This window comes from Diachasmimorpha longicaudata, chromosome 10, assembly GCF_034640455.1.
Source record: "Diachasmimorpha longicaudata isolate KC_UGA_2023 chromosome 10, iyDiaLong2, whole genome shotgun sequence".
Classification (NCBI taxonomy): domain Eukaryota; kingdom Metazoa; phylum Arthropoda; class Insecta; order Hymenoptera; family Braconidae; genus Diachasmimorpha; species Diachasmimorpha longicaudata.
The window spans coordinates 6,590,906-6,611,191 of record NC_087234.1 but is presented as its reverse complement, the minus strand read 5'-3'; the positions used below and the strand labels follow the sequence as shown (position 1 = coordinate 6,611,191).

Sequence of the window (20,286 nt, the reverse complement as noted above, 5' to 3'; positions counted from 1 at the left end):
TTAAAATACGCAATTTTTCAATGCAAATTTATCGATAAAAGATGGAATAGGGACATTGTCCGATAAATTTTCACATATAATACCACAAGTGGTTCAAAATTATCGAATATTTCCCGATAGATTCGTTGCAAACAAATGAAGGAGTCAAGTTTTTCAGGCTAAAAAATCACGAGTGCGAAGCACGAGTGATTTTTCCTGAAAAACTTGACGACTTCATTTGTATGCAGGGAACCTAGAGGGAAATATTCTATAATTTTGAAGCTCGAGTGGTATTCAGGGGATTATTTTTCCTATCCAAATTTCGGCCAAGAGAATTGTGCCATGACATGAAAAGAGGTTTATTTGGTTAAGTGTCGTTTGTTTACCAAAATATTCAAAAAATTATCGCATGTAATACCACAAGAGCTCCGAAATTATCGGATATTTCCCGATAGGTTCGTTGCAAACAAATGAACGTGTCAAGTTTTCCAGTTTAAAAATCACGAGCGCGAAGCGCGAGTGATTTTTCTGGAAAACTTGACGAGCTTATTTGTTTGCAGGGAACCTTGAGGGAAATATCAGATAATTTCGAAGTTCGAGTGGTATTCGGGGGATTATTTTTTGCATCCAAATCTTGGCCGATAGAATTGCACCATGAGACATAATTTTCAACGAATTGCCATTTAATCTGTCAGATACAATTGAGGGTTACTTCAACATTTGTTTTTTTTTATATATATCAACATGCAAAATTTCCAGTGTAATTTTCAAGAATATCCGCTGAAATACCGTGTTGACTATACAAAATAACGTCGAATGGTGCAATCCTATTGGCCAAGATTTGGATGGGAAAAATAATCGCTGATATTCGAGGTAGGCTATACAAAATATCAACAAATGGTGCAATTCTATTGGCTGAAATTTGGGTGGGAAAAATAATCAATGAAATTTCAACTTGAACACAATTGGTCGCATTTATAAAATATTTTTGGGTCGATTTTGCTACTCCGCGACCTTGATTTATCGATGTGACTAAAAAAAATGGCAAGACTGTCAAGAGCATTGTTTTTTTCCATTTGTGTAGACAAACATGCATCCCAACCGCCGAATTAATTAATTCACTCCGCCATTTATTTTTTATTCATCGCTGAAATTTCAATTTTCACGTACATATGGAAATGCTTTTTTTTTATTCTCACGTGAAAATTCAAATGGAATTATCGCTACCGTGGAATGGACGCTGTCACGTGGGGGCGGACGAAGGGGGTGGCCATGAATAGAGGGGTGAAGAATTGTGTTAAATTATTACATAATTGTTATTCACACCCGAGGGTGGCACACGAGGGGATTAAAATAAAATCGACAAAAAATGAAACAAACGTTGGGAATCCCGACACGTCGAGGGATTGAAAGAGTTGTTTCGCTCCGATATTTTTTATTCATAAATTGTTTCAATTTTTTTTTTTCACCACGAACAAAAAAAATAAGGGAAAAACAATTGTCAACAAAAATTTGTTTTCCGGAGTATCAGCTAATTTAACTGGATTTATAGTACAGCCAAATTTTCCATCGTGATTGTGCACTCGATCGAACAAAGGGATGTTAAAAATAGGGAGATGTTGATTCGAGGTAGTAAGAGCCACCCCTAGTTAAATATTTAAGTAACAGGGTATTCTACTTGGTGAAAAACAGGGGATCGAGAGAAAGCTCTCTTCACTTCGGGTACTTCTTATTTTCAACCCCTCCCACCTTTAGATCCGATGCGCAACTCCTTTTATTCCATCTTTTATCTCGCCTTTCAACAACTCTCTGTTCGCCTTTAAGTACATTCCTGTGTCCGGAGGAAAATTCTCGGCAAATTTTCCCGACATTTTATTCAAACATTCTCCGTTGAATCCATTGTCTCGTGGAAGGGGTTGGAAACACTCGGGGTTCCAAATATTCATTTCTCGGGTAATTATGCATTCTTGGCTCCGTCATTTTCATGATTTTCATTTTTCCACAATTTGTGGGAACATTGGGGTGATGGGAGGGGAAATTGGACAGGGTTGGACTTAAGTGGCAGCTTTCTGATCCACAACGAGACTGAACTTGTCTCATAACCCATTATTTACCGAGATGTGCCGAAAAATAGTTTTTTGGCTTCATCCTGGGCTCATCTATATCTCGGGAAATAATGGATGGGGAGGCGTCGTGTCAGTTTCTTCCTGGACCGCAAAGGTACCACTTATGTCAGACACATCCTACTAGTTCCCATTTTCACGGTCTTGATTTTTCTTGAGCGACAAAAGTGAAAAGATCTCGAGGGAAAATTTATGCGCGAAAGGAAATTTTAAAATTACCTTCCCAAGTCAAATTTTGTCCCACGTTTCGCCCTCTAGAGGTCTAATTCTTACCCAAAATTTCTTTTCGTATATAATTTGGATTTTTTACATTTGATGGTTCACTGTTGATACATTCACTCTTCATCATTCTTTTTTTTTTTGCACTCTCTTGTAATGGGTGACGCGTAGCGAGCCGTAAGATATTTATCTCGCTTTCGCACGCTGCACACAACACACATACACAACGCACACCAGTATATTTTTCTGTCCCCGTAAATTCGTGCACCACTGAATTTTTATGCTTCATGTGTTCAGAACATACTACACTTTATGCCCCCACACATTGCCCTGTGGTTTTTCCACATTTTTTTCGCCGTTATAAATGATTTTTTCAACATTTTTATTCATTTATCTGGTGGTGCAATTAATTAGCTAACACGAAAAATTTATCTACTTGAATTTTTATTTGTGGGACTAAAAAGTTACGGAAATTTTCACTGAAATCTTCCCCCTTGTAATCTCCCATTCTGCATCACCATTTTTATTTTCGATGACCTCCATTTTTCTACCGATTTAGTAGAAAAAAATGGAGAGCATCTAAATTTAATTTTGAAAAAATGAAGCCAAGCATGACCTGGTGACTCCTATCCTCTCTGACATTTTCAGATATTCCATCAAATTCTATCCCCTCTCCCCCCCAAAGGCAATAGATTGCATGACTAGTGTCTCTACACAATTCACGCGAGTCTTGCTTACTCTTCATAAATAAATACACCCATACACAACACAGGACTTCAGTTATAACTGAGGGGTTGAGAGGGCAACTATAGACCATGGGGTGGGATTTGTTGCTCTTGGGGGAGTCGTGCGGTTAATCGCCGAGAGACGGCAAGTCACAACGATCACACGATATGATCATCAATAAATAAAGCCCTTAAATTTTCATCCCTGCATCACCAAAGCCGATTGTCTCTCCGATAATTGGTAAATTTTTCACTTTTCATTAAGAAGGCAGAGAAAAATGGGCCAAAAGACCCCACATGATAGTCCCTTCAGCCGTCCAATTTTCCAACTAATGAAAAAAATTAATAAATCAGTCGAAATAGTTTTTGGAACGTTTTGACGTACGTAAAACCCAAAATCCTCTTCCGTTGAGTCACATCCGCCATTTTGTTTCTCCAGTATCTTGATTATTCCATTCATCCATTGGTCCAAATGAAAAAGGTATCACCCCCGATGATGAATTATCAATCATCATCAATTATCGAAAAGAAAAAAGAAAAATCACACCCATAAAAATTCCCTTTGTTCATTTTTTCCCCTGTACTTATCCCTTCCGGATAAACGAGGGTTGTCCCCACGTCACCTACGCATCACCCATTTCAATTATTTGATCGCCTTTGGATGGGAATTATACGCGTCAGAAAATGCTCTCTTTTTCCTCTCGCATCCTCCATCGGTGGTAAAAAAAATTTGGAGGGGGCGAAGAATACAATGACCCTATGGGGAAGATTACAGAGGGGATGTTGCCATTCTTACTCAACAAATTCGATCGGTTCGTCATTACACACTCAAGGGCCTCCCCCTACATCCTGACACAACCATTTCCCCCGTATTTTGTGCTACAAATCGGTATTGATCCGTCAATAAATTCGATGATTTCAAAAATCCGATTGTAAACGTAAAACAGGTGTCACCACAATGCTGGGAAGACATTCTAATCCAAAAAAAAGTTGGGGGAATCATTTTGTCCCGTCAATGTGATATTTCCTGATAAAATTGGTTTCTCCATCCCATTAAATTACAAATAATTATCTCAGACAGTTTTTCCTTTATTTTTTAGTTTTTAATCATCGGTGAAATTATTTTTGAACACCCGTTGGATTTCAGGCCTCTGCTGTCTGCCTACACTCAAATGTCGGCGTTTCTACTCACTCCTCCTACCCTTTCCACCCCACATAGTCCTCTCATGTTCTCTTAACTCTCTGACGAACGCGTTCACTCGTATCCGGCAGCAAAACTCTCATAAATTCGTCTCCTTGTTGATCTTCACAGTTTTACGGCTTCCCAATGCTCCACGCACCAATAAACGTCGACCTACGTTGGCATTGGTCAATCGTGTATACGAATACAAACGTCAAAGTCATTCCCAGATCGTTCAGGTTTATTATTATTATTATTCTTTTTTTTTTGCGGGGGGAAATATGGATTTCCAAGAAATTGAAAGTTTGAATTTTTGGCGGGAACGCATAGACATCAGGGGGCGGAAATTTGCTTTAAAAATAGACTGTTTTTTTTCGCAATTTTGTTGGTAAATTTTATTTCAAATGGTTATGGCGAAAAAATAATGAAAAAGGGAGATTATTTAATGATCTAAAATAACAATAATCGTAACAGAAATGACAAAGGGAGATAAATACCAAGGGTGTGGACATAGGGGGTGGGCAACCTCCTCCCTCTCACCCTCGAAAGAGGAATATCCAGCATTGTAACGTTCCAGTGTCAAACTCCGAGACCCTTTCGCCGAACGAAGGGGGGGGCCCACTCTATGATTTGTAGTTGTGTTATAATGCCTTCAACTTTCTACCCCTCGTGGTGTTACCCCTATTCATCGTGGCGCACATAAACTCACGATGAAAATGCGTTTCACGGTAACGGTTTGGGTACGTTACGATGTAGCTAATATTGAAAAATGTTTTTTTTTCGCGTGGTAATAATTGTTGATGAATTTTTTTCTGCATTTATTTGTGTCTTGATGAGACGAGTGAATTTCTAATTCTGGATGGGGGTGAAGAGCCGCGGTGGATATGATTACTTTAGGGATAATTATTTTAGATGAAATATATTTGAAAATAATGGGGAAAAAGTGGGTGTTGTCCAGGTGGGGAAATTAAGTTAATTAAGTCCAGTATCTTGGGAAGCCCTGGAGCCAAAGGGGTCGTCATAGGGTGTTTATCTGGTGAAGTTTCTCTGGCTATTCAATGCCACCGATAAAAATCCTCCATCTGTCAGCTGATTTTTTTTACTATTGAACCTTGAGTCATAAATCATCTGTAGCATAAAGGCTAAAAAATAGTAAAAACCGCAGTAATTACACTAGTCAGTGATTCCCATGGTGGTTGCCCTTTCCACTGGTTGCCTTACCAAGGACAAGCCTCCAGTCGTGTAATATCATACAGAAAACCTATTGAAGACTCGTCCAGCCGGCTTTTATAAACAACTTGTGCTACCCAAACTCGGCAGAGAAAGAACTCACCATTTTCGTTCTGGCCAATGAATTTTTCATCATTGCAATACAAAATTTATCCTGGTAAGTCAGACTGGGAAGAATGTCATCGTAAATCCCGTAGTTAGAATTGACATTGTAAAAACAGAATAAAAATAAAGCTGTGCAGAATGGAGTTGACCTCAGGATAAAAGACATTTCTTGATTTATCCATTTCTCACGGAAATTCTGGTCACCATTTTTGAGAGCGAGGGACGAATTGTTAATAGTGAGTATCTGACACTCCAATGACATCATCGTGAGGGGGATGGGAGTACGGGGGGTGGGAGATATGGAGGCAATTCCAGTCGTGATGAGTCTGCATTCTCGCTAAGCACTTGATTCTTATCGTATGACATTGAATTTTCCAGTTCAGCTGAAGTTGAGAGATGCTTTATTTTTTTATTAAAAAAAATTGAAAACATTTTGAAAATTGGCCATCTCTAATTGTAGGTTTTATTTTTGCAAATGTGACTACAGTCTCCTCATCCTGGAAAATTATTTTTCCAATTTCATATGTCCCACGATCCAAAATCCCGTGATAGAGTGACAAGTTTAAATGCCAAATGTACGTATCCATTGTTGTACACAAATTCTCACCTGATAAAAGTGTACGAATTGTACTCGTGGACAAACTACCGGCTACGTACAATGGCCAGTGACACTGTTGCTACGAGATTACGCACATCTATGCCACCCAACTGTTTTCTCTCAATTTTTCATTTTCACGTTCTCACTCCTGGGATTTTGCAGAAATACAGAAAGGGTAACTAGGATCAGTGCACAACAGTATCCACAGCAATGAAAATGTACTTGAATAAGAGGAGACAATTCCATCGCATCTTCGCGAGTGAGAAAGTCAAAAATTGATGGATTATTAATGGAAAAAAAATATGCGTCAATTAAGTTTGACAATTTCAAGTAAATTGAGGGGGTTAACCACAAAAGTTGAGGCAATTGATGCAACGAACGGTGATTTCCGTGATTTTCCTGCCTGGCACTTAGCTAAATGGGGTCCCGCGTGGGCAGTGACTAATAATAAAGTCTAGGACGTTTAATTCATTCAACTTTCTAACGTTAAGAAGTATCAGTGCACTTCGCCCACAACATGTACATAATAAAATTGTTTAAATCCCTCAAATTGATGGGACTAGATTTATCACTCCTGCATACGCATTCCTACCCCCTAGAAACTAGCCTCCGACTAAACTACATTTCGCAAACTTTTCTCCATGCATTATTCATCTGAAAATTGTCGACAAATTGACGAGCCGGGTAATTTCGAATATTTCCCCACTGAACAGGGGTTGACAGCGAAAATTGTTTCCTAATTTTTTTTTCAAACTGGACTCCCTCCCAAAAATCAGTCTCTCCTCTCGCTCAGGAAATTTCGCAAGAAACTTCTCTTCATTATCTTATCTTTTTTTGCCCAAATTGCATGCTCCATTTTTGCAAACCCCTGAAACTTCCCCTCCCCTGGTTCGCAAAATGCTGTCAATGCAAGACAGATGAAAATGAAAAACTGTATCGTCTTTCGTTTATGCATATCGCATTGAGAGTGCAGGGTTACGTCAACGGCGACAGGCAGTCTGGCCAGTTTCCTCGGGTGGCTATTCTCCCTCCCCCCGGCCCCCCTCTTCACCTATTCCTCCTACCATGAACATTCTAACAATCTAACTCTCTCTGTGTCTCATTCCCGTCATCTCTCTCACCTTCTCTCACTTCATACACCTTCACCAGAGCCTCGGGTTGCTCTTGCATTGTGGGTTTATATATCCAGTGGGCGTTAGTTGGTTGGCCAAGGGGGCAACAACTGAAACACAAATACACGTAGGTCATGTACAAGCCAGTTCTACTGGTTTAATACCTGAAGAGTGGTTAACGTTCACTCACGAGTGAGACCCTTTGGGATTGTGTATCAGCTGTAGCTTCTTTGATGATTGTTTTAGGGATTCAGTAAATTCATCGATTTTTGGAAATATTTTGCAAAGAAAATTTTGGAAGAGCTGTTGGAGATAAGTTGGAAGTGCATTTGGGGGTCAATTTCTGTTTAATCTCGAGAAAGAATTTTTTTGGAAAATTTTTGAGAGGTTTTTGATTGAAGAGAGAGGGAGGGAGTCAGTAAGAGAGAGATATTTTTCATTTCTGCAAAAAATTAGGGGCAAAATGTAAAAGGAATATTCTGGAAACAGTGGCGATAACTGGAAAACAGTGGATTATGTGTGTTTGCACTGTACACCGAGTTGGGGCGCCTTTAAAATCCCCCTCGGATTCTGTTGTATGTTTGAACTACCGGTCGGATCGAAAAGTAAACTCTAGAAACTTGAGGGAGGATTAAAGAAGCGGAAGCGAGAGAGGCTTTTTTCGGGTCTTTGATAATTGCCGACTTCGGGGGGGTCAGCGAGAGAGAGAGAGAAAGACAGAGATCAGGCAATAACAATTCCCATTTGGTTCTGAATCGATTATCAGTTCGAAATTTTCTCGATATTGACCTGCATTGAGAATTGCTCTTACCGACCTGTGCCGCTTTTTGGCTCCAGGATTGACAGTCGCCAGTGGATTCCACCCTAGGACGAAAAACCAGACCGGTCGTTCCTCGGAAACAGCTCAGCCCAGCTCAGCTCAGCAGCTTCTACGAGGTTTCAACTCTATTTTTTATCACAACCTCCGGAAAGTGGGTTTTTGCGTACTCGATACGTGCACAAGGGGTCATTTTACGCACGAGCAGTAAAAATAATGTGTCCCCTTTCTGAAGGGGTGCGGAGGGACGGGGTAAAGATTAGTTGAACTTTTGGATACCTCACAGGGTCAAGGGCTCCCACGGGTTACCAGTTTTACGATAAAATAGTATCATAAATCAATCGCTTATGAAGTCCAGTAGAAAACTGCCATTACCCAGAAAATAGGCTGTGAGTAGTGAAATGTCTTTGTTTCATTTCTTCGTAAATCTCGAGACATTTATAAACCCGCGGAACAGTAGGTGGTGGGGATAGAAAATACCGGACTACCTCTTTTCTGATTTTCTGAGTATGTGTACGCGACTAGCCAAGTAACAAAACCAGTCGTCTCTCTACCGGCGTACCAGCTGGCCGTCCACTTTATCTCTCAATTTTATTAATTTTCCCGTTCATTGATTTATTCGACCATCAAATGTCACGTTGATGGGTCATCAAAATCAATGAAACAATTTCATTCGACGATTTGAATTTAATTTTGATTTCTCCGTTTTATGAGTCATTATTCCATTATGATACATTTTTTGAGAGATCAATTCGATGTGTATTGATAATTTTCTTGTTTCGTGCTGCATTGGAAAGATCGTCGAAACGTGCTTTCGAGATTTGTGTCAAGGCAAGACTCCTATTGCTATTGATTCCTGAATGGTAATGGCGATGGTCGCAATGAGTGCTCGATTGATTCATAAAAGTGTTTGCTTTGTCCATTTCAATATCTTGGAAATGGCTGAGTAGAGGAGGAAATGTGAAAAAACATTTTCTGTGGGAAATTTAATGTCTTACAAAAAGTGTCTGGTGGCTTTTCTATCTCAATCTCCCGGTTTTCGAGATATTCGCGAGAGACTTTCGGCGAAAATTTTTATCAGTGAATTTTACCGTTTTTTTTTTAATAAAAAAATTGTTGAAGTGTTATGAAGAGATTTACGTACAACTCCGACTGTGACATGTCACAGCGCACATTCAATTCCTGTGATTTTGAGAATAATCTCAACAATGAGTTTAAAAACTTTATCGTGAGGGGAAATAACTTGGTTGTTTGTGAGTCGAAGAACATGAGGAGAAATTCCCGAGTGAATTCTGGTGATTTTACACAACGGAGTAGCCCCAGTCCGTGGAAGCAATGCAGTAATGGTCAGGAGAGTGGGGTAAATTCATTATTTTAACTACGAACAATTTTTATTTCATCTGAAAAAATCCCAAGAACTTTGTCGTTTACTCCCCATTTTATATCATTTTTAACTTGACATTTCCTCACTCTTTCCGAGAATACTATTTCATAATTACAATTGCACGCTCTTGTAATGAGCCCACTGATGTTTATAAACAGTAGAACGTTGCGTGAGGCTGGAAATTAAACTCATCAGCTAAAAATTTTTGCTTGGAAATAATTCTACTCCGTCGAAATAATTTTTTAAAAATTATCCGCGATTCCTGAAACTCGGAAAAGTCCCAAAAATGAAAATACGTCTTTCGGATGGTGAATTTTATAATTTTAATTTCGATGGTGAAATAAATTGATCGGATGGGTTGTATCGGGATGGATTGAGTGACTTCTCTGGTATTTGTATCTTATTTTCCTAATTACTACCGACCTAATTGACGCGATTATACGACTGAAGGACTCTAGTCACGACTCTTACATTTTTACAATTTTATCGGAGTTTTATCTTATTTTTATATCTTTTTTTTATATTTTTGTTCCCATTCGCGGCAACTTTTTCTCTCACTCCTGACAACTGCCCTTACGAAATTCACCAACAATTCATTATTGAGAAAAATAATATGTAATTACGGGGAGTAACATTGTGAAGATTCTTTGCAATTCCAAATGAAATGGTCGGATTTTGTTCAAGTGAGAGATGTTTTTTATCTCCATTTTCCGGTTTTTTTTTTCCGAATGATTTATTTATTTTCGTTGGTTCTCTCCGCTGTGATTCGAGAAATGTGGAGCGAGAGCTGTGTTAACGATCTCGCAGGCCAATTAATATAACAACCGTCGAGCCAGAGTAAATCGTGCGTTGAAGGAAGGAATTGAAGGGTAAAAAAAAATGATGGAGAATTCCTGAGGCTTTGGCAATGTTTCATGGATCTTTAAAAGAAACAAAAATTTTCAATTCACCACTTATTATTTGTCCACAATATTATTCGACAATTTTTCACGACAATTCCCCATCTTATTTGAAAATAATTTAACTCTGGTGGGAATGACGACTTCATCCGTCAGATCATCTTAAAATTATCTTCTCATTCTCAACACCACTACTTCGCATATATCCAACACTATTACATCAACAGACATCTTCATTTTCTTTTTGTCTCGTAAATAACCCCACCCATTGAACAAAACGAATGAATAAAAAAAACTATTCAATTAACTTGACTTAATTTGTTTTGGTAACTGGCTATGAATATCAAACGAAAAATTCATCTCATCGTTCACAACGATCACGTACATTATCGAACGCTAATTGTCGGTTACACTGGCATCATGAATACTCGACGTTGGAAGGTGGAGAACGTATCTGAACGAAACGATCTGATAAATAATGTAGGCGATGACTTTTATGAGGAGAGAGGAGGACAGTGACAAAACCACACACGCAGAATTTCATATGAACACCTGGGTGCATTCTCGATGCACCAGCAGAATTATTCTTCAACCCTATCCTCTATCCCACCTCGCATCCGTAACTTCCGGTTTCCTTCCGATGCCACTGACCCAGAGTTTCATCATTTTTGATTTTTTTCCCTCCGATTTTTCAGTTGTTTTGAATTTTTTCCGTCGATTTATTTCGTTTTTCCATTCGATATCGGTGCTGGATAGACGAGCAAATTGTCAGCAATAACTGGGGATCCGGTGACATATTGAATGACACCTATATGAGACTCAAAATATTGTGGAATTTAATAGTGAAGTGTAGAACGTAATAGAACAATTTCTTTTCACTTTTCTTGAGGTAAATTGTCTTGTTGAGAGCAGTCGTTCTTGAGATACATGTATTTATAACAAAAACCGATGTTTTTGCGTTTATTATTTAAAGTAAAATTCGCTGTTGGTTGTAAGATAATTTTTGAATAATTGTTTTAGCGTCCAGGTGATCAGTAATTACTGTCAACCCCTAAGAGCCATTAAATTGTTTCCCACAGACTCTAAAAAACGAGCCGGAAGTTCCTTCATACCCTAAACACGCATCTTCCATTTCCTCTGCTTTTAAAAAGTCGAAAATAAAAGGGAAAGACGTCTCGAATAATTCCGCAATAATTATTCCACATAATTTCATCAGGAACTATAACCTACAGTAATTATCTTGAAGAATTTTTTTTCCATAAATTTAAACATTGAATAATTGAGAAAATGGATTTCATGAAAAATAAATACTCACATCGACAAAGAGTGAAGTCTCTTTGAGGCGTGATGCGACGCATCATATCGGTGGAGGGGTCATGACGTAGTGATCTAATTATAGACGATGTTTCTAGCTCTCTGTATCTAAGGGACAAAGGTTTTGTTTCTCATGCGCACATACTCCTCAGCAATTTTTCAAATTGTAATAATTTTTTTCTTCTACAAACCCGAAGTGACGTCTTGGGTGTACCCGCATGGTTCTAGCACCTGCCCGGGAACTTTTTTATTCTCAATAATACCCTAGACGAAGCCGGAAGATCGAAGAATATTGACCTGACAATTTTTTCCCACGGGAGTGAAATTGGAATTAAAATTTGTCGGAGTGGTTACACCTGGATGGTAATTTATTTATTGTCATTAATGGGCTCGCTGGATCTTGAATCCTACGATGACATTTCCGTGCACGTGTGACTCATTCGCATGTTCAGGTATTTTTTAAAAAATAAAAATTCAACTTAGATAATCGTCCAGATGAAATAACTTGGAGTACAAAGTAATCGTGAATTGAGATAAAGTCAGATAAATTTTTAAGTGAACTCATGGGAATATTTTGCTTGGATGCATCGCACGGAGTTATCTTGACTCAAGATAAATTTCTATTGAGCACAATCTTGAATGTTAAGAGGATCTTTATAGCAATAATATTTTTTTTTAAAGTTTACTGTCGTATGGAGACATCCTGAACAGAAAAATACAGGAGCCACTGTTGGCTACTCCTCCTTACGATGTAAATCAATCTGAGATATTCATATAGAAGGAGAAAAATTGCTGACACTGTTGGACATCGATATTAAGATTTCTGATCCAACCGCTGTACATTTATATTATTCCCTCATCCTCTCCTCTCCCCATCGCCGAAGGGAAGAAAAAGGTGAAATATCGCTCACGCTGCGACACTCGATGCCAAAAATATACGTATAAATTCAACGTTCGTGTCTCAAAGCTACGAGTAATGATGTAAATTGAACGTTGAGAGACACTTTCAATCCTTTGTTCTTGATACTGATAACACACTTCGGTGATATTTATTCATCGACTGAATATACCGGAATGTCGACAATGGATCAGGGTCAAATTCAAATTCAATTTTTCTCTCAAAATTTTTTTTCTAATCGTCATCACTTTTCACGTTGTAGTCCACCCAGTGGTTTAATTATACTTTAATGATATTTTTGGTAATTATTGCATTGGACTTCTTGACTCCTTGTTTATGATTTCGACAATTCCTAGAGGACGATTTTGAGCAACAATGGCAGAAGGAAATAGTCTGAAATATTTATATTTGTAATAAATTCTAAACTCTTTTAATTTTTCCCGTCTTTGTTTTATCGCATCGTTCTGAATCTCAAGTATCGAGGTGGGTCACTCCATTGGTCGAATCCCCAACTTCCCCCACCCGTTTCTTGGGCTTCTGGGGGCTCGTGGTGTATGTTCAGAAATTGAAATACCAGTTCACTAGAGTCTCCCGTTGTTTCAACGTCAATTGGCGATTGTCTAGTGTTTAAAAATCTTATACAAAAATAATTACCGAAGACAACTAAATTTTTCCACTCATTAGCCTAATTGCGAAAGCGTCGGGATATCTTTGACATAATTCGTCAGTGAAATTCATGATTCAATTCACATCATTTTTCGCGAGTGTTGAATTTTTAAATCAAAATAAATTTATTGGACTTGATGTTTTTCTCGTAATTCATTTTTTGTAATTAAAAAATTTTAGCATCGAGATTATTTTAAAAAGTGTTTATGTCATATGAAATTTCGTCGGTCCAAATCTCAAGTTTTCCACGTAAAAGTGAAGTTGGGACGATTGTTTCATGGCCCTCTCGAGAAGCCGTTAAATTCCTACTGCCACCGTCTTCACGTTAGGTACCTCCTTCCCACGCCACCCCAGCCCCTTGAGGAGTGCGATTCTCCCTCTCTCTCTCTCCCCAAAACGCCAATGTGAGGACCCAAAAGTCTTGGGAGTCTGAAGGTAACTCTGGGGAGAGTTCGAGGGACGAAAACAACCGGAAAACTTTGCGAAAGGAATACGAAACGAGGAAGAGCCGTAGAATAATTTACCGCAAATGTGAAAGAAAGTGAAGGAAAAAATCCATTTTTGTTTTTCGCAAATTTGGGGTTGAAGTGAATTCTCGTCGTGTAAATTATTTGTGAATTTTTGCGAGTTCAGGATGTTCGTCAGTCCTATTGATTATGGAAATTACAAAATGGTACTGGAAATGGAGGAAATTTTTAGTGAATAGCAAGCGACTTGCAGACAATTAATTGATCGATTTTTAATTTCTGTTTCAGTATGGATCCGACGAATTTGGCCAAGATTCACCTAGGTACACATCTCCAAAGGCTGCGGCACTGTACGCAGATCCGTACTACCTTGGTAAGCCATAAACATATACTTTGATAATTATCTGGAATATTATCGTAAGATAATGAGATTTCTCCCCCGATTTTCCGCATAACTCCAAAATCATCGCCGTCAGGGTCGAAGTCGTCAGCCTCTTTTTGAATCGTGAATATCTCGACCTATCCATCAAAACCAAAAAATTACGAGATATCTCCCTCTGACAAACTAAAATGGGAGCATCTCCAATGCACGATAGTTTTTGGAAGATCGTAAGGGCAAAACTCGGAGCGAGAAAAAGTTTTATCAGCCATCGAATGCCAGTTTCGTTGCCCAGAAACATTCCAGTGGGTGGGGGGTAGTTTGGCTTAGTTTCACAGTCGGAGGGGAAGGGGAGGGAGGACGAGAACAAAATTACATCAAGCAAAGTATCAAGAAATACGTTCTCCTCGGAGAAGCTTATTGCTGTTGTTTTCCAACTGAAATAATGGCCCATTTTTACTCGACTTTCTCACAATCGCTTTTTTCGGGTTTTTTGGGAGACTGATATGCTCCGCAGAAAGGGGGAGGGGCAATAATATTTTTTTAGAATTAAATTTTACATACTTTTACATCATGCGTTTGAAAATTTTGCGTGCGCTGAAATGAAACTTTACGGCCTTGTAGGATAATACACCGGCACCCACTCGGATCTGTAAGTACTCGATTGAATTTTTCGAATCTTTTTGACAGATGGAAGTACGGGAGGAACTCCTGGTGATCCCTGGACGGGTAGTGGCGGTGTACAGCCACCTTACAGTGGCTATGCCCCACCTCACTTGGCTCAGCCGGCCTATCCCATGCATATACCACATGACCCGATGGTGAGTTATTTAATTATGTTTCATTTTATGATTTTTTCTTCATTAGATCAGATTTCGCAGATTTAGATATATTAGAAAATTTGAACAATATTTCATGAAACGTTTAGTTACATCCGCTCATTATTTAGTTAATTAAACCGTTATCAAAGAATTCGGAGTAATTTGTTACGTTCGATGATTCCCAGACGATTTGGGAGGTAATTCTATGGTTTTATCATTCTTGTATGTCTGAACCCCCTATGCCAGGGTCTAAAAACGTTCGGAGAAAGTGATCAAGGTCGTGGGAATGGAATTCACTTTGGAAAAAATTCCGAAAAATAAAAAAACGAAATTTTTCAATTGAATTTTTTTTATCAACTTCAAAATTATACCCTGGAAGAAAAACAGACCTTTGTAAATTTATAATTAATTTGTGAGACCTTCGGGCGCCTCAATATTCCTCAGAATTTTCGGAAAGCGTTGGAACGATCTGGAATTCCCAAAAAAAGTGATAATTCTGTTAAAAGGTGAATGAAACATGCATTAAACCGTGCACTTGACTAGAGAACGCCCTGTGTTTAACAGTGGGGTGGGTGTTGGAATTCTATATATAGCATTCCGTGAGTCATTTGACGTTATACATGGGCCCAGTGGTTCTCAAAATCACCCTAGGGTCATTCTTGTAAAAATGAGAAAAGGGAGAAGGGACAGATGTTCGGTTTTCTCGTGCCCCTCTGAGATGAAAATGACGAGTTGGCTCATCCGGCTGGGCACTTTTCAAACGGAAGTCACGCACTATTCATACAGGGAGGCATCCCTGTTGACCTAGGGCACTGTTGCATTTATTTTTCTCCATTTTTCACGATATTGAAATTATTCAGGAGTTTGAGAATTTTTTTCCCACCACTTTCGGATTATTCGACGAATATTGCGAGAATGAGCAGCTCTAAGAAGAAAATTCATAGAACATTTTCTATAGAGAATTTAATTTTGCGTATAAAATCTATTGTCACATTTTTTCCTAAATCTACTCATTATCAAGTTAAGTGCAAAATTATAAAATTATTTGTTAAAAGTTTGCTCAACTTCGTCTTCAGTCAATTTTTTCTCGCATTTCACTGCAAGGAGGAATTTTTGGAAAAAGTGGGAATAGGAATTATCTAGGGGCTTCGTCTCGTAGGAGGACTCATTATTGAGAGAGAAAAAAAAATGACAATTTAAATATTTTTCAAGGCGTACTCGGCCATGTCACCGAATGGCGAGCCAGCGGCACCAATTCTTGGCTCAGCGGTGACGAGTGCTGCATCACTACCACCAATGTCAACGTTTAGGGCGACTAGTGGCACTGGTGCACCATCACCAGCATCACTTCAATACAATCACAGTCCTGGTGCACCAAATGCACCGTCGACAGCCCCCAATGCACCCAGCAATCAAACACCCGCCCAGGAAACGCTTGGCAAGGCACTTGCCTCTGTAGTAAGCACACGAGTACGTTAAACACGTCACTCTTCACTCAACAAAATTCTCATTATCATAATAATTAATCTTAATTACTCATTCGAATGGGAAATTCAGTTTTGCTGAGGAATTTCATGACACCGACGTTTATGTCGTAAATATCTAGTGAGCGAGTGGAAATAGGGAAAAGGTTACAAAACATTTTTTATGGGCAATTCAATTTTTTACAAAAAATGTATTGTGACATTTTCTCTCATCTCCACTCGTGTACGAGATAATCGAGAAATATTATAACACCTTTTACATGCGGAATTTCATACCCTTAAAAAAAGGTGCAAGGTATTTTTCGCTAAAACGACGTGTTCTCGAGATATCTGCGAAAAATTGAGAGGCGAACTGATCGATTAATTGCAATTTGTGATTTTTGATCCGGCAGATTTACCCAACGGACCAATCGGTGTCGAGTTACAGTAGTAATCCATCGACACCAGTGGGTTCACCTCCTCCCCTACCAGCGGCACCAGGATGGGCCTCTAATACAGCTCCAGTGTCGCCCCACTTCACCGCAGACCCAACTCGTGGAACAATTCACATGGTACGAAGACTTATTTCATGATTAACGATTTTTTTTCTGCTTTTTATAATTGTTTCACACGGAAGATCATTGCACCTTATGAACACGTTCGTTATTCATCAGTTGATGGGAGATGGAGCTGTTCCTAAACTATAAGATCACTGTGAAAGATGATTGACAGATCATAAGAAAATTAGAATTATTTCTATATGACATTTTTCAAGAGATGTTTTTCGGGTTTTGAAATTTAATGTCTAAGTAAACGAACAAAAGAATCTATATCTGTAATTAAAAGCTCCAACTTCCCGCAGCGGTTAATTAATAATCACTGGGTTCACATCAGCACATAGAATTCCCTCATCAAGGATCAATTAAATCACTAACAAATTGTCCACCAGCTTGAATCAGTAATAAAAAAATACGAAAGCAATCGTGAAAAGAATATCGTTGCACGTTTTCCCCTCGAAACTTCATAGAAGACGTGACACAAAAATATTTTCAGAATTTTAAATTCATTTCAACCCTTTCAGTTTAATTTATTAAATAAAAATTACGAAATTTTTTTTTCTTTGGTTTGTTTTTTTTGTGTACGTTGTTGTTGATTTGGTGTTACCATTTTTTTTTTTGGTTTTGTTGTTGCGTTGGTGTTTTGTGTGAAGCCGGCGCCCGAACAGCAGAGGCTAGACGATGCCATCGGCTTCCTTCGTGATCACGCCGAGGTGAGGATTGCCGATTATCATTTTATCATTTTCGCTGTGAAATCTTGAAACGTGATTTCTCGGAAAAACGTCGGCTTGTTAAGTGACTATTATCTCCTGAATTATTGATTCCACTAAAAAATGTATCATGACCATTTTGGTAGAGAATTAAATTCTCATCATAAAAGGGGTTATGACATTTTTCCGTCGGACCGCTCGTTACTCCAGATAATCGGCAAAAACCATCAAGACAAATCCTAAAATCAATGACGAAGAAATGAAAAAATTTTAGAATTCGTCGATGGTTTTCTGTCATTATCTCCTGAATGAGTGGAGATACTCTAACATGTGATAAATTTTTTTTTATATAGAATTAAATTCCCGACAGAATACGTTTTATATTATTTTGTTGTATCTCCACATCTTCCTGAGATAATCGAGCATTTAACAAGAGATAAGAAAGCCACATTTATCTTCACTGAAGTTTTTCTTCTCCTGCCCTAATTAATTTTTCGATTGAATTATTTTTTTTATTAATCCCTTGAAAATTTCACCTCATCATCACTTATGTGTACATTACCACTGGGTATTAATGACTAATTGACGATTGGCTCATGACAATGGGAATTTGCTATAAACTAGTCTAAAATGTACAGATTCTTCATTGCACAAGGGGTTGATTCACTTTTTTTTATTTCTCATTGAATTTTTATGATTGATGATTGAATACAACAGTAACACGTTTTCTATCGTTAATTGGCTCAGCGTAATCGAGACGAATCGTCGGATATTCTGTTGGTACAGGGATCTCGAATGGAGGAAAGACTGGACGATGCCATAAATGTATTGAGGAATCATGCAGAGAGTCAAGTTAATCTTCATCTTGGTCCCGTGGGCCCTCATGGTGCACTCTATTCCCACACGTCACCGAGTCAAATGGACCACCTTGTGAGTATATTTCTTCACTAGTTGTCACATGGATCACAAGAGCCAAATTCTTGTTCAGTTCACTCACAAAAAAATTCTCACAATTATTATTTTTAGCAATTACTAATTAATTTCTATTTTTACAACAGACGAGTCCACATCCCGCGGTGACAGTAGCTCAACCCCAAGGATCCTATCCAGTTTTAACCCCCACCCCCGACACAGACGGATCAATCAAAATCGAGAGGCTATCAGTAGCGAATGCCAGTAAGTAGAAATTAACAAATTCATTATGAAAAAATGAAGACTAGATTCAGAATTTTTAATTGTCACAAGTCATTTTTCGATGGCTATTGGGTCATCACGTATAATAATGGCTTTTTCCCATGCTCCACGGCATTGGAAAAGAGGATGAAGAATAAATAGTGGAAAATAAACAGAGTTACCCAGGTGTTCGCCAACGTTGGTCTTCCCAATAAGGAAATATTAGATAAATCACAGAGACAAAACCAGTATAAGAATTCCTGCGGCCTTTATTATGCCACTGACAGTGTATTCCCTGTGGGGTCCATTCACTAGGATTTTTATTCTTTTTTTTTCGATGAATAAAGGAAATAAAATGAATAAACCAAATCAAACTATTTTGAAAATGCAGAGGAAAGGGGTGGATTTAGCTGAAAAGTGACAGAACATTTTTTCTGGATTATGAAATCACCTAGAAATAATGTATATAATATTTTCTTCTAAATCTACTCCTTCCTGAGATCTATCTACAATTAAAGAAATACAATTATGCTCTGGAAATCTAAAATTCCAGTGAAAGTCAATAATAATTAAACCCCGGAAGTGGTAGCTGATTAGGCCTTCGAATTAAATTTTCAATTTGGTCATGACTCCCTCGATTGCCCGTAAATAATAAAAATCTCAAAGTAGAGATCAATTAAAGAGTCAGGAAACGATACTGATTCAGTTATATCGCCTTAAATGACTCTGGACAATCCACTGGTATTTTTTTCTCACAGTCCCACGACTTCAAGAGCTAAGAATTCAGATAAATCAAGTCAAGTAGGCACTTATACACTCGATTGTTTTCACTTATATGCCATTAGTTCCACAAAGAGTGCTAAAACACGAATGCCAAGAGGGCCGTAAATGGTAATCAGAATGAATGAAGAGAGAATTCTTGTTCTGATAAAAATATTGAGCCAGACATTTTCTTTAATTATGGATTTCTCGTGAAAATGGATAACTGGATTATCGCTAATTAGCCCGATAAGACCTATTGTTACAAGTCAGAGCTCATTTTGTAATTTTTACGGTGTTCAAACACTTAACTCCGATTTTTTAACCCAAAATGCAATCAGAAAATGACTTGTCAATGGATCCAAGAACCCACGATGGCCTAAAAAAACATTATCAATAATTAGCAGAATACATCTCTTTAGAAAAGAGGAAAGATCCACCAGACAGTAGTGGTGGTGAGACGAAGGCGTCTAGCAGTGATTTGGCAGCTGGTGTCATATCAGGCTCAGCCGTTAATTCTACGTCACAAGGAAAAGGAACAAAACGCTCGCGTCGGTAGTAAGTATAACTAATCTATTTAAACAATTCCAATTATTGTGAATACATAATTATTTCTTCAATTCTTTCGCCAACAATCACTAAAAATCCGAGTATGAATCAATGGATTTGGGGTGGTGTAATAAATTTTTTTAATTAACCTGGGTTACA

General features: G+C 38.3%; 1 protein-coding gene across 23 annotated transcripts in view; it reads left to right on the top strand.

The window, feature by feature from the left end:
- The window catches only part of Da (daughterless), a 65,916-nt gene that overhangs the window by 38,957 nt on the left and 6,673 nt on the right, over positions 1-20,286 (top strand). For 9 of the 23 annotated variants that reach the window (XM_064128992.1, XM_064128991.1, XM_064128981.1 and 6 more), the window contains 8 exons: positions 14,005-14,089; positions 14,786-14,916; positions 16,129-16,386; positions 16,793-16,951; positions 17,590-17,649; positions 18,394-18,576; positions 18,705-18,822; positions 19,983-20,136. In XM_064128992.1, the coding sequence (XP_063985062.1) occupies positions 14,005-14,089; positions 14,786-14,916; positions 16,129-16,386; positions 16,793-16,951; positions 17,590-17,649; positions 18,394-18,576; positions 18,705-18,822; positions 19,983-20,136 (1,148 nt within the window). Of the gene's footprint in view, positions 1-8,633; positions 9,449-13,155; positions 13,923-14,004; positions 14,090-14,785; positions 14,917-16,128; positions 16,387-16,783; positions 16,952-17,589; positions 17,650-18,393; positions 18,577-18,704; positions 18,823-19,982; positions 20,137-20,286 lie in introns of those variants that run through there. The other 14 variants (XM_064128979.1, XM_064128999.1, XM_064129000.1 and 11 more) reach the window with 13 other exon arrangements.